Genomic DNA, 14665 nt, shown 5'->3' with positions numbered 1-14665 from the left:
AAAGATATGTGTAAATCTATTCTTTTAAAATAGGGCCCACATTTAAATTCCTCGCAAGTTACCACCTTGTTACAAACATGCAAGATATTTTTCATCATTGAGCTAAGTAGTATACTATGATTACATTTATGTAGTAAAATAGTAGTATACTATGATTACATTTCTTTTTATTTGCTAGTTATTTTATATGTTTGTTAACTTTACCTACACAGGAGCCAACCTCTCAATAATATAATTTTTGTCTGGATCAAAGGTATCGGTTAATCTCTGTGAGTCGGCCCCACCCTTACTTTTTCTCCTGAGACCCCTTTTCCTCCTACCCGAGTCTGGGCGGCTGCTGTCCAGATCTACTAGATGGCTTTCATCACCCTTCATGTTCGGTTACATCTCCCTGTAATAGATGCCCTGTTTTCTGATGCCCTTGCTTCTGCTTTCTTGGTTTACTCTCTTTTGATGGAGCACATCCTGCTTTGTGTATTGGAGGAAATTTCTTGAAACTTGCAAGTATGAAAGTGTCTGCCTTCACACTTGATTGATGACTTGGCTGAATTTAAAATTACTGGTTTATTTTTTCCAAAGAATATACCTTCCTTCTTTTGTGGGGGTGGAGAAGGGATTGTCACTTAGCTGCCAGAATAGGGGTGGAGTGTGGCAGTCCAACTGCTTGTTTTGCAAATTTTCAGCCAGTCTCCTCATTTTCTACCCCATACTACACTCTGCCTTCATGATTCTCAGCACTCTTACTTCCTGAGCCTTCATGATATTTTATAGGACAAACCGGCTTGTTTTTGCCTGGCATCCCTCCCACCCCCCGCTTACAGACTCTGAGGTTTCAGCTCCCTCTATGCTGCTAAATCAGTTATGATTCTTCTGTGTGCTTTTATCTTCTGAAAATCTTGGACATTTCTCATCCACTTGTGTCTCTTTTTGTAGATGTATTTATTTGTGTATCTATTTTCTTGTATTTAAGTGGGATTTTGGGTGGGATCAGGGATAATCACTTGTGTTTAAGCCCTCAGGTTGACCCTGAAGTCCTGAGACTTCTCTTTGGTATATATGATAGTACCCTTCAAAGTATATAAGATGCTTTGTTCTGGTAGAGACGCACATTTGTCTTCACATGTATTCTTAAGGATTATCTGGGAGAAGAGAAGAAGTAAACACGACTTGCTTCCTTTTGTTAACACATGCTCCTGTAGCATATGTACTCATTTTCTTGTAACCTGTCCAACTTGCTTAGGCTAACCGGGATATTGGGAAATCCAAAAGCAAGCCAAGGAAGATAGATTGTTCCTTGTGTGTTCTTACCACCTGATCAAATGATACATTTTGTTCACCGTTGTTAGGTAAATGTAGGGAAAATCTCTCAGCCTATAAGGAATAACAGGTTAAAATGTAGAGGACAGAGCTATTAAAATATGCTTGGATTTTTACAGTATTTTCCTCTGCTGTTCTTTGACCCCAAGTGACAGTGCATGTGAACAGTCTAGCTCTGTTTGGTTTTTATCTCTTCTTTTTTTATTATTTTATTTTATTTATTTTATTTTATGTTTTTTTTTATTTTATGTTATTATTTTATTTTATTTTATTTTAGATGGAGTCTCACTTTGTCATCCAGGCTGGAGTGCAGTGGTACAATCTTGGCTCACTGCAACTTCCACCTCCTGGGTTCAAGCAATTCTCCTGCCTCAACCTCCCGAGTAGCTAGGATTACAGGTGCTGGCTGCCACATCTGGCTAATTTTTGTTTTTTTAGTAAAGACAGCGTTTCACCATGTTGCCCATGCTGGTCTCGAACTCCTGACCTCAGGTGATCCACCCGCCTCAGCCTCTCAAAGTGCTGGGATTACAGGCATGAGCCTCTATCTCTTCTTTTTTAGTTTATGATTTGAATATTCCAAAGATGAGAGTTATGTTGATCAGATCTTTAAAAAGCATCCAAAGACAGTTGACTTCATCTAAAGCCTCTTGGGTAAAGAGAAAGCTGAGTTTTTTCCTTTCTTTTAATGTCTTTTTTCCTCATTATACCTGAAGAAAAGCACTTCCAGCGATTAGCATGAGCAGGTGATATAAACTGAATGCAAATAAAAGAGTGATGTGAAAGGAAAGGCTTAAGGTGACAGTGCTTTTATTAAAAGCAAATTCTTAAGAATTCCTGGCTTGGAAAACAATCAAGTGAATTCTGGTTGAAAAGGACAAATTAATGTATATATTTCTCTTTACTTCCTATATCTCTATCCCACTATATGTCACTACAAGAATGAATAAAAGACGTGAAACCATCAGTGACAGCAAACAAGAAATACCAATAAGAATTTGGAAGCCATAAAGCAGTTAGACAAATGGTGACTAACTTAGCAGGCTAGAGAAGGCTAAGTGCCTAATGAGGAGGAAGGCAAGAACCAAGTTTATCTGTAAAGAACATTGGTTGAGACTCAGGAATTAGAAGCATCAGATGCTTGTGAATGCATGGATGTAGGTGTATTGGGCCATTCTTGCATTGCTATAAATACGCAAGACTGGGTAATTTATAATGAAAAGAGGTTTCATTAGCTCACAGTTCTGCAGGCTTTACAGGAAGCATGGTGCTGGCATATGCTTGGCTTCTCGGAACACCTCAGGAAACATACAGTCATGGCAGAAGACGAAGTGGGGAACAGTCACATCGCATAGCAAAAGAAGGAGCAAGCAAGGGGTGGGGGAGAATGCCATACACTTTTAAATGACCAGGTCTCATGAGAACCCACTATCATGAAGACAGCACCAAACCATGAGGGATCTTCTCCCATGATCCACACACTTCCCACCTTGCCCCACGTCCAGCACTGGGGATTACAGTTCATCATAAGATTTGAGCAGGGACAAATTATACAAACTGTATCAACAGGTGAGCCAGGAAATAGGAGGCTTGGTTGACATTCTTGTTCTTGAAAATGAGCAGACAGCTGAGATGACCAGGCATTTGATAAAAGATATATAGGCTATTATAACAGATAAGCACTCTGAGGCAGCAAAGCAGACAATACAGTGAGAAGAATAAAACATTAAAAACGGGCTAGAATTAATATTCTCAGAGAGCTAAGTGAAACTGTTATATCATGAAACAAGAACAGGATACTATAGAAAAGGAACTTTCAGGGAATGAAAAGAAAGTTCTTAGAAATTAAAAACATGATGGCTCAAGTAAAACTCACTAGAAGGATCCAAAGAAAAAAGTCAAATGTTTCAAGCGGTAGAATAAAAAGACAAGAAACTAGGTAATAGAGAAGAAATATTTTTAAAATTAGAAGCCTGTTCTAGGAGATTCAACATCTGAATCACTGGAGTTCCAGAATATGGGAAAAGGGACAAAGGAGCAATGGGAAATTATCAAAGAAATGCTATAAGAAAATTTCCCAGAAGGCTGTCTTTAGATTGAAAGGATTCATCAGTTGTCCTCTTGTGAGTGAGTGAAGGAATAAATGAATAGAACAGGACAGAGAACACCATGGCACATCATTGTGAAAAGGAAATTTGATCTCAATATAAGGAAAAGAAAGATAACAAAAGATTCCAGAGGGTAAAAACTGTACACATTCAAATAATCAGAAATGAGAATGGCATATTGTTTTTAGTAGCAATACCAGAAGCTAGAAGGTATTAGAGCCTACTTCCAAAATTTAACCTAGAATTATATGCTCAGATAAATTATCAATTAAAGATAAGGGCAGATAGAACAGAAACATTTTTAGGGCTGGGTATGGTGGCTCACATCTAATCCCAGCACACATCTAATCTAATCCTTTGAGAGGCTAGGCGGGAGGATTGCTTGAGCCCCGGAGTTTGATACCAGCCCAAGCAACATAGTAAACTTCATCTCTACAAAAATAAAAAATTAGCTGGGCATGATGCTACATGCCTGTAGTCCCAGTTACTCAGGAGGCTGAGGTGGGAGGATTGCTTGAGCCCAGGAGGTCAAGGCTGCAGTGAGCTGAGATGACACCACTGCACTCCAGCCTGAGTGACAGAGGGAGACCGCATCTCTAAAGAAAACAAAAACATGTTTTCAGGTGGGCAAAGTGTTTAAAAATTTAGTTCCCATGCTACTGGAAGATCTAAATTACTAATGCAAGATGTACATTAAGAAAGACGAAGACTTGGGTTTTAGTAAACTTAGACTTTACAGTGGATCTTCCAGAAGAATGGCAAAAGCCTTTCCAGGATAAGATTTTTCAGTGAGCATAGACAAGAACTACTCCAGATTAGAGCAGTGGGACAGAGTATTCCAGCAGGGATGGTTCCATAAGGGGAAAAGCAGAACAGGGAAGATTAAAAAAGGAAGAAGAAGAAAAACAGATACTTTACCTAATGTGTTGGAATGTAGCGTAAGTACCCTTGTATTTCTCTCGCAGTTTAGGTATAAATTAGTGATAGGAATATAGAAAAGTGAAGCAAATATAAAAACGAGGTAATCACTTCTGCTCCTAGTGATGACGCACTTGGTAATCTGGACCACCTCTCCCACTGAGGATAACTGTTAATAGAAAAGCTGTATTAAAAATAAAACCTATATTCTTGAAGGCATCAAGAAGTTAACTAGGTAATGAAGAATAACTGGGCCAGGGTCCTGGAGAAGACAGAGCCCTGGGGAGGTTAGCCCTTTGTCAAGCACTGGATAGCCGGTTTGGAGGGAGATGAGCGGCACTTCTGACAGCCTTTTCAGAACAGAGGACGGAGGCTGGAATCAGAGGACAGAGGTTGGAATTCACGGGTTGCCAAAGTGGGGGAATTGTCCTAGTGAACTTTCCTCACTTTTAATTGGGCTCCCAAAAGATTGCACTCTGGAAGTACAAGTGACCTGGATATAAATAGGCCTTCTCAGGGACTCCACTCAGCTCCAAATTATCTCAGACTGGATTGAGGTGATTCTAGATTGTTACTGCCCCACAGGCACCACACATTAGAAAACATGAATTTTCTCTGGAGGAAAATAACATCATCTTAGGAATCAAGTTATTTCTACGATTGTCAAATACAGTGTTTGGTATATGGTGAAAAATAACCAGGCAACAGAAAGACAAGACAATAACAAGAACAGACCTACAGCAGATACAAATATTAGAGCTATCAGACACAGACATTAAAATAACTGTGCCTAGTGCATTCACAGACATTAAAATAACTGTGCCTAGTGCATTCACAGAAATAAAAGACACGAATTAGAACTTCAGCATAGAACTGGGAACTAAAGAAAATCCAAATGGACATTCTAGAATGAAAGATAAAGTTTCTGAAATGAGGAATTCATTGGTTGGGCTCAATAGCAAATTAGACACAACAGAAGAAAAAATTAGAGACTTGGAGCATAGGACAGAAGAAAATATCCAGAGTGATTCCTGGAGACACACACAAAAAGATGAAAAGTGAAGAAGAGAGGGAAAGGGACATAGAGGACGTAAGAAGGTCTAACGTGTTGTTGGAATCTCAGGACAGGCGAGACAGAAAATGAGTTAGAAACAACATCCTAAGAGATAATGGCCGTCACTTCCCCAGAGTAGCAAAAGACATCAAGCCATAGATTTAGGAAGCTCCAAAAACCCCAAGCAAGAAAAATAAAAAGAAATCCATACGTAATAATTACTGAAAGATCTCCGACAGAGAAAATCTTAAAATCAGCTGGAGGAAGAAAAATCAAGATAAGCAAAAACAGTGGAAAGCAGAAGACCTGGCATATCTTTTAAAATTCCAAACGAAAAGAACTACCAGTCTGGAGTTCTAAGCCCAGTGAAAGATACATCAAGAGGCAAGGTGGGAAAAGAGTTTCCTAACAAAGCTGAATTACCAGTAGACCTTCACTGTAGGAAATATTAAAAGAGTATTTTGGGGGCAGAAAGAAAACAGTCACAGATGGAAGGTCAGAAATATGGGAAGGCATGAATTTTAAAAATAGGTAAATAGGTGGGTTACAGTGAATATTGGCTGTATGAAACAATACTGATGTTTTATGGATGCGTGTGTATATGTACTCACACATTTAAAATATACAGTAACAATAGCATGTAAGAATGTAAGGAAGGGGATAAATTTCATATTCTGTATGGGAAAAAGGGTAAGAATGTCAATTAATGTTAGACGTCAAGTCATAGATACTTGTAATCCAGGGCGGCCGCTTAAAGAATCATAAAAGTGTGTGTAATGTCCAAGTCAGTAGAGAAGAACAAATGTAGTTTAAAAATTACAAAATCTAAAGGAAACCAAGAAAGAAGAGAGAACAAAGAGCCAAATGTAGAAAATACCTATTATTTTAGAAGCATAAACTCAAATATATCAGAATAACATTAAAGGCAAAATGACCTTACATGCCAATTAAAAGACAAAGGATTGTCGGATTAGCAAAAAAACAAAAACAACTGGGTGGGAATGGGGTAGAAGGGATAGGAGATGGGGAGTGAAACTTATCTGCATTTACCATTTTTGTGTAACTCTGACTTTTGAAACCATGTTAATGTTTCTTATCCCCTTTAATCAGCAGGGATGGGAAGGGGGCCTTAAGTCGAATACAAACAGAAACATGAACCTAACTGTATTTCAAATAAATAATATAATCACACTAATGGAATGAAGCCTAAATAACTTTTGAACACAGTACATTGACTCTATACCTCTGGCTAAAGACAAAAAGAACTGTAAACACATAACTGGATTCTAGTTTGTAGGTTTCTTTTACACAGTGGCGTGGGTTAACAGTTCTCAAACTACTTTATATTTTAGGATTGGTCCAATAAGTAAGTACATTGTGAATAATGGGAGAGGGTTTCTAGGGGAAGGTTGGGATGAATATATGGTTTTTTATAGATGTAGAAATAGATCCAGAATGTTTCTTAGTTTGTCTGCTGAGAAGGCCCAGAAGCCAAGGTGCCAGTAGCAATGAGCACACCTGGTACCCACATCTTGGTTTCTAAATACCATTCTCCATGAAGAGGTACCCTGGCTTCTTGGAAGAATTGCTGACGACAGGGCTGGGGCTGGAAAAATGTAAGATAAGCCTCAGACATACTGTGCTAGAAAGGAAGTGCTCAAAGGATGGGGACATGTCAAGAGTTCACAGGAGTTCACAAGAGCGCCTGCCTAGTGGTCAAATCCAGGACATTTTCAAGCATCAAAATAAGTCATAATAGTAATGGATTACAAACTCTACAATAAAATAGGGCCAAACTGGTAGGAATGAATACATAAGTAAAGGAGAAGGGAAAGCTTTCATTACAGTAGAATGCCAGCTATTAAATGGAGAAGGAATGATGGAAGTAGAAAATCCGTGAATGGCAACGCTGTAATAATTGATTTAGGCGAGTTTGATGAGAAACAGGAGTTTACATAGTCTCAAAGTATCTCCCTCCACTATACCATTAATTACAAAGGGAAAAACAGTAACTTTACAAGGGAGAAACCTGGCAGACATCACCATAACTCAGTAATGCAAAATTCACTGTCATCATTAATGGATATGAAATAGATACCATGGTGCACTGAAGGGACACACTGTCCTTCCGGGGCATCTCTTTCAAAAACGTATGGCCTGAATCTGATCTTAAGGAAAAAACCCAAATTGAGGGACATTCTCCCCACCCCAACCCCCCCCAAAAAAGGCCTTTACTCTTGAAAAAATGTTAAGGTCATGAGAGGCAAAGACTGAAGAACTATTTCAGATTACCGTAGACTGAAGAGCTGTGACAACAAAATGCGACATGGAATCCCGGACTGGAATCTTGGACTAGAAAAAATTTTCTTTCGAAGGACATTATTTGAATGGTTGGCAAAATTTGAATAAGGCCTGTAGATAGATAGGCCTGTAGAATAGATAATAGTTTTGTATCAATGTTAATTTTATAATTGTTATAATTGTACCATAGTTATTTAAGAGAATGTCCTTGTTTGTAGGGCTACTTGGGAGATATGAAGCCTGCACTGTTCAGAAAATAAAGGGGTGTGTGTGTGTGTGTGTGTGTGTGTACAGAGGAGCACCCATGCAGAGTCCCCTAGTGTCCTCCCGTCTCCTACAAGAAGGCACACCCCTTTCCTCTGTCGGCTAGTCAAGCAGCTGTTAGAGGTGGGGCTAGGTTGCAGCTGGTTCGTTTCTGGTCGCCTCTGGTTTCAAACACATTGAGGATGAAGTCCATCCTGTGTATGTTTTAGGCCCGTCCCTCTAACAGGATTTTGGGATCTAAGCACCATCGCATCCTTCTGTCTAGGAGAGCAGGGCCTCTCACCTTGTTTTTCTTCTTCAAAAGTATCTTGGCTGGGCACGGTGGCTCATGCCTGTAATCCCAGCACTTTGGGAGGCTGAGGTGGGCAGATCACGAGGTCAGGAGATCGAGACCATCCTGGCTAACATGGTGAAACCCCGTCTCTACTAAAAAAATACAAAAAAATTAGCTGGGCGTGGTGGCAGGCGCCTGTAGTCCCAGCTACCTGGGAAGCTGAGGCAGGAGAATGGCATGAACCTGGGAGGCGGAGGTTGCAGTGAGCCGAGATCGTGCCACTGCACTCCAGCCTGGGCGACAGAGTGAGACTCTGTCTCAAAAAAAAAAAAAAATCTTGGCTGTTCTTGGCCTTCTGAATTTCCATTTAGATTTCAGAATTGACTTGTTAATTTCCACAGCTGAGTAAAAGAATGACTCCCATACATGGCTGTATATACCTTTACTGTATTTTATTTTATTTATTTTGAGACGGAATCTTGCTCTGTTGTCCAGGCTGGAGTGCAGTGGCATGATCTCTGCTCACTGCAGCCTCCACCTGCCAGGTTCAAGTGATTCTTCTGCCTCAGCCTCCTGAGTAACTGGGTTTACAGGTGTGCATGCCACCACGCCTGGCTAATTTTATGTATTTTTAGTAGAGACAGGTTTTCACCATGTTGGCCAGGCTGGTCTCAAACTCCTGACCTCAGGTGATCCACCCACGTCGGCCTCCCAAAGTGCTGGGATGACAGGCGTGAGCCACGGCGCCTGGCCATGTGCATACCTTTGGTTGTGTTGTTTGTCTTCCAGCTTTTCAGAAGAGCTGGTAGATGAAGCTCTGGGTGCCGTGGCTGCTGAACTTCAGGATATGTGTGAAGATTATGCAGAAGCTGTGTTCACCTCAGAATTCTTAGAGGCTGCTACATAAAGGCTCTCCGAGGCGAGGCCCTTTGTCTCACACTGGAGAAGGGATGGCACTACCCTTTGTTTTGGCCCACAGGAAATTTTCATCCTCAGCTGTCCATCCAGGCCCAGAAGGTGCTGCCCACTGAAAGGAAGACAGTGCCAGGGAGGTCATCCTCACTTTGCATTTTCTTTTGTTGTGGCAATGGTTCTAGAAATGTATGATGCAATGTATTACACTTACCGGTGCCCAGGAAACACGACTTGATTATGGCAATATTTTCAGAATGTGTACTTTTCCTATTGAAATATGATGCTCATTCCTCTGGCTCAGTTTGGTGATGAAAATGTTTTGAAAGATAATCGATACGTATATTTCACACACAGATTCAGGTTGCTGTTGAACCCTTGGTGGCATTGATGCCAACACAAGTGCAGCTACTAGCTTGTCCCATCGCTGGGCCCCTGTTTTGCATCTTTGGCGATTTTCTGTCAGGACCTCTGGCCCTACTAGGCTACAGACTCAGGGAGAGCACAGTTTGGCTATGCTGCCAAACCTCTGCTCTGCTGCAGCTTATTACAAACAGGAGCCCCCCACCCCCACCCCCGGTTGTCAGTGCACAATAATAAACACACATTTCTTCAATGTTCCATTCCTAGGTGATTTTCACATTTTTAGTTCCTCAGCATATTTTAGTGCTGTGTGTTGACACAATCTGGTATAGAAAACTCTCTGGATTCAGAGGAAGTTTGAGGAATCAGGAGAGGCCCAGGCCTTCTCTGTGCCTGGCTGAAGGTACAGAGCTCGCTGTGTCTCCGATATGAGGTCAGAAGTGTCTCTATTTCATACCACAAAGGAACTCCGAGTGGGAGTAGAGAACAGACGGATGGCGCGAAGACCTCTGCGTCTCCCCAGAGAAAGGAAGAAACTTAAGAACCATCATAGCCTGGTCCTCCAACATCTTACAGATCATGTTTTCCGAGAGAAAAGCCTGTGTTTTCAGAAACTCTGAATTCAGAAAAAGAAACAGAATGTGCATAAGAATCAGGCCACTGCCTGGGAAGACTGCCTGTCAGTTTGTAGCCTGAGGCTCAGTGAAGGAAACGTGCAGAAAGAATGCCTGAGACGCCCCCAGGGAATAAGGGAACTCTTTATAACCTGTCCAGTGCTGTCATCTGGGATTTTTCTCTGAAGTACAAGAATTTCAGGTGATTTAAGCTGCTTGATCACACTTATTTGTGCAAAATTGATTTTCATTTAATGTTAATGTTTTCCTGCTTAATTTTATATAACTTCAGAATGTAAAGAGCTTCAAGGTAAATTACAAGGTCTTTCAACTGGGGAGTTAAATGTGTACACTTGGATTAATAGGAGCACCTGTCATTGCTAGTATAAAGTAATTTGTGTGGCAGTTTGTACTGTGCTGATTTTTTAAAATAAACCCAATATTTTAAAGTATGTGCCTGTCTATTTGAAATAATTTACATCTCCCTTTTTTCCCACAGGCAAAGTGAAATGTGATTTACAGAAACCATTGAGAATACTTTTATATGTGATATGAGTATAGTGGATTATTTGCCACCCCTTCCCACCGAGAAAAGAAACAAATGACAATAAAAGATAACATTTATTGGGCACCTGCTGGAGCATTGCTCTCCAGGCCCACCATGTAGTAACTTACTTAATCCTCACCTCATCTCTGTGAGGTGGACAGCATCATTGTTCCCATTGTATAGATGAATAAAGCGAGGCACAGGAGGAGATAATTTGACCAAACAAATTTTGAGTTCACCTGAGCACATCTTCCTGCCTTTCCCTATCCCCACTCAGCGTGTGCTGGACACAGTCCTCTGGAGCAGTCCCTTTCCTCACACTTCCCGCTGCAGCCCATGTCCTGAAAGACCGAGCCCAGGCTTTGCCTTGTTTCAGGATCTTCCCACTCTCTCTCCTGCTCCTCCCACCAGGCGGATCTGCCCTTCTCTGACTCACGGGTGGGGCTTTAACCAGCCCCAGTGTCCAGGTGTCGACTTTATATCCCTAGCCCATTGCAAATATCTGCAGCCAGAGCATTCTCCAAAGACACACAAATATACTGCAAGAAATAAGCCTTTTTATTTGAAAATGGAAGCTAAATCCTTAGAATATAAAAGTTCCCATTTATCGCCTTGGAGCCAACCCAGACATCTAGAATTTTTGTTCTTCATGAACAAGGGCTGACCGTATATCATTCTGTAATTCCCTTCAGCTTTCTCCCGAACTATTCGTGTACTATTTTCAGAAGCAGAAACACAGGAGTTCAGTGTTTTTGTGTTGCATAGGCCATCCCCAATGTACAGAGACATGAAGATGCACTCCGAGCACTGCACCGCCGCAGCTTGACCACACGGGCGGGCTGTCTCTTTCTGTGCTTACCTCTAGACCGTTTAGCTCCTTGAGGGCAGGGACCCTGCCTAGCTTGTAGTTGGTGCTCAGTAAATTCTTATGAATTAATGAAAGGTGAAGGGCAGACTGATTAATTTTATACAGGGGGGTCTGTCACATATAGTCCATAGAAATCTATGTTGTCCTTTTGTGATCCCGAGATAGAATGCCGTTGAGAACTATAATTCCATCTTGGAGGTACTGCTGCCATTGCAATTCCAGCTCAGATGGCAAGAACTTGCTTCCTCCTCCTAGAGCAGGGGATGGGCCTCAACCTCAGGCTGCTCCTGACCTTGGGTGAGCCTTGGCCAGAGTGCTCCTGGAGACTAGGCTGGGGCGGCCCAGGGACTAGAGAAGAAGACAGGAGGATGTGCATGGGAGCCCCTTTCCTCTCATGTTCTGTTACGATTTCAGCACTGTGATCCCTTCTCCCTCTGCCCGCTGGTGCTGGGGTTTGGAGGAAAGATGGTGAGGAGAGAAGGGCTTTCCTCTCTCCACTTCCTCCCTGGGCTCACGGTTCCTGCTTTCCTGAAGGTGGTCTGAGTGTGTGTGTGTGTTGGGGGAGTGGGGGAGGTGGAGGCATGAACTGCACTGTGGCTAGTGGGTCTGAAAGACAGGAGGAAGGGCCTGAGGGAAGCCCCAGGGCCAACAGCAAGGGGAAGGGTCCAAGTCAGAAAGTCCCCTACGCTCTCTGTGGCTGTGTAGGTTTCCATCACGCGTCTGTGTTTGTGAGAGGAGCTCTGTTTGTTTTGGCAACGTGAAACAGTAGTGAGAATTCCCTGCAGAGCCTGTAAATCAGGGGTGTCCACATCATCATGGGCTTGTTATCCCCACAGAAGTGCCCTCTGGAAGGGGCCGGCCCGTGAAAGGGCTCCCGGTTCTCCGGGCTCTTGGAGAGCCCCAGAAGGGCAGTGGCCTTGCCCCTCTCAGTCCGTTCGTTCAGGAGCCGAGATCTCAGATCTGTTTCCACACTGGCGTGTGGACTGAGCCCAGTAACGGGGGCCTGGATTGGAGGGGCTTCCGCCTGACATTACTTCCTGTCAGTCCTCAGTAAGGGCCCCAGGAAACCCCAGATAGGGACCCTAGGCCGGTTGTCAGGCCCAAGTGAACTCAGGCAACAGACCCAGTAGGGCCATTCCCCGACCTGGAGTGCACAGCTGGCTTCCAGAGTCAGGGCTCCCCTCCCAGTTCAGCTGCAGTGCTGGGTTCCCCTCTTGCCAACCTGCCCAGGGCCTTGCTCCGCCCTCCCCAGTCTTCTCCCCAAGCCTGCACCTGCCTTTCCAGATGACCCTTTTATCCTTTATCTGCTGCTCTCCCTAGAGTCCCCTTGGCTCTTCTTGTCCTCATATACCTGGAAGTCCTTTCCTTAAACCAGACCTCCAGTCTTTTACTGTTTTCCCTGGCTCGCTTTCCATCCATCCAACTGGACTTCTCTGCCTGTGGCCTGGAGTTAGGTCCATCCGTTCCCACCACCGAGGCTGCCTCCCAGCCCCCAACCTCATCACGGCTGGCTACACTCCCCTTAGGGAGTCCAAGCCACTCGCATACACTGTGGTCTCTCTCCCTGGTGGTGTCATTTATTCCTCATGACACTCTGGGTCTCATAGTTTTATCCCTCCCTCCACTCATTCCAACACCTCAAAATCCTTTCTGGAGAACCTTCAAAAGTCTCACCCAGTCATTTCTGGAGCATCTTTACACTATCTCAGGTGAGACCCCGTCCACCTCCATGTCCTCATCTCTAAAACCCCTTCTGGTCACTGCTGGCCCTTTGCTTTCATTGCAGCCCTCCACCCTGTCCCCTTTTAGCCTCCCCACTTGGGATCTCTCATCTTGTATTGCTCTGTGGCCTCCTCCACCCCCACCCTTCCTCTCTGCCTCCCTCCCTGAATTTAGTCACGCGTTTCCTTTCTGCTCTGCTTGGCTCCCCCAGAATCTCCCACCCACACATCGTTCCTCTGTCCTCACTGTGGGTCTTGGCCAGGTCAGCCTGAGGCCTCTCGCTCCTGGCCTGCGGAGCCCTGCAGAAGGTCACTGGGCCTGTGTCCCAGAAGCCCACAGCACAATCCTGCCACCTGCCACAGGGAGGTCCCTCAGTGCTCCAAGATAGCTCTATCCATGCCTGGCAACACTTGTGGACTGGGGAGAATTCTAGGGAGACTTTCAGCTCTGAAATGCTGTGATCACGAGGGGCAAGAGCATTCAGATCCCAGACATGTGGGCTCTGCCATCTGCCCCACAGCCCCAGAGTTCCCTAAGCCTGAGCTGAATTTGACACTCGTTTCTCAAGTGCACATGGGAAGCAGGGAGTTCAGGGAGCCATGGAGATCAAACTGGCCACCAAACTTGTGCAGCCACCATCCTATATGGCCCTAAAGACCTCCAGGGGGAGAGTGACCTCTCCAGGGCCAGGCTCAGTAAGAGATGTGGTTTTTCTTAACCATAATTAGCCAACGCAGTGCTTCTGGAGAGTTACTGAAGGTCAAGAGAAGTTCCCTGAATGCTTTGAACAACAGCTCACCTATTAGCTGGCACTTTAGAATTTATAAAATGCATTTACATATATTCTTTCCTGACATCACTGTAACCACTCCTGTTTTGTATAGCAACAGTAATTTGGCTCATTAAGAACTGGAGCCACAAGTTAAACTCCTGTGTGATTTTCGTGCCTTGGTTTCCTAATAGGTGAAATGGGGATGAAAAAATACCACCCACCCAAGGTTTTGGTGAGAATTAAGGGAAATACCCATGAAACCACTTAGAATCGTGCTGGGCAGACAGTAAGTGCTCAATAAATGTTACCTATTAGACTCCCCGCTGAGAGCCTCATAAGAGGGACCCTTTCAGCTTGTTCGCACAGGCTTGGTTCCGAAGTGTGTCCCTGGCCTTCTTCCACCCATTGCACTCTCTCTCCGGCTCACAATCCTGTGTCTGTCCTCGTCTCGCCTGTCACACCGGACACTCGGCAACACTTTTCCTGGCCTGGCCTTTGGCTGCCCTGAGTCACACACACACCTGGCTTCCCCCTCCAGCTGGTCTGCCTGGGCTGCCTCAGATGGACGCCCTTGCTCTAGGGCTTCCGGTGCCACCAGAACTTTCTAAACTGGACCACATCCTTATGGGGT

At 43.8% G+C, this 14665-nt stretch overlaps 1 protein-coding gene across 3 annotated transcripts in view; it reads left to right on the top strand.

Moving 5' to 3' along the window:
* Positions 1-10577, top strand: part of KIAA0753 (KIAA0753 ortholog) — a 64699-nt gene extending 54122 nt beyond the window's left edge. For all 3 annotated transcript variants that reach the window (XM_011958435.1, XM_011958437.1, XM_011958436.1), the window contains one exon: positions 9026-10577. In XM_011958435.1, coding sequence (XP_011813825.1) covers positions 9026-9143 — 118 coding nt within the window. In that variant the 3' untranslated portion in view covers positions 9144-10577. The remainder of the gene's footprint in view (positions 1-9025) is intronic.
* Positions 10578-14665: the final 4088 nt, after the last annotated feature.

Source organism: Colobus angolensis, unplaced genomic scaffold (genome assembly GCF_000951035.1).
Source record: "Colobus angolensis palliatus isolate OR3802 unplaced genomic scaffold, Cang.pa_1.0 Scaffold47, whole genome shotgun sequence".
Taxonomy (NCBI): Eukaryota; Metazoa; Chordata; class Mammalia; order Primates; family Cercopithecidae; genus Colobus; species Colobus angolensis.
Note: the sequence above shows the minus strand (reverse complement) of the source record. Positions and strands in the feature narration are given on the sequence as shown.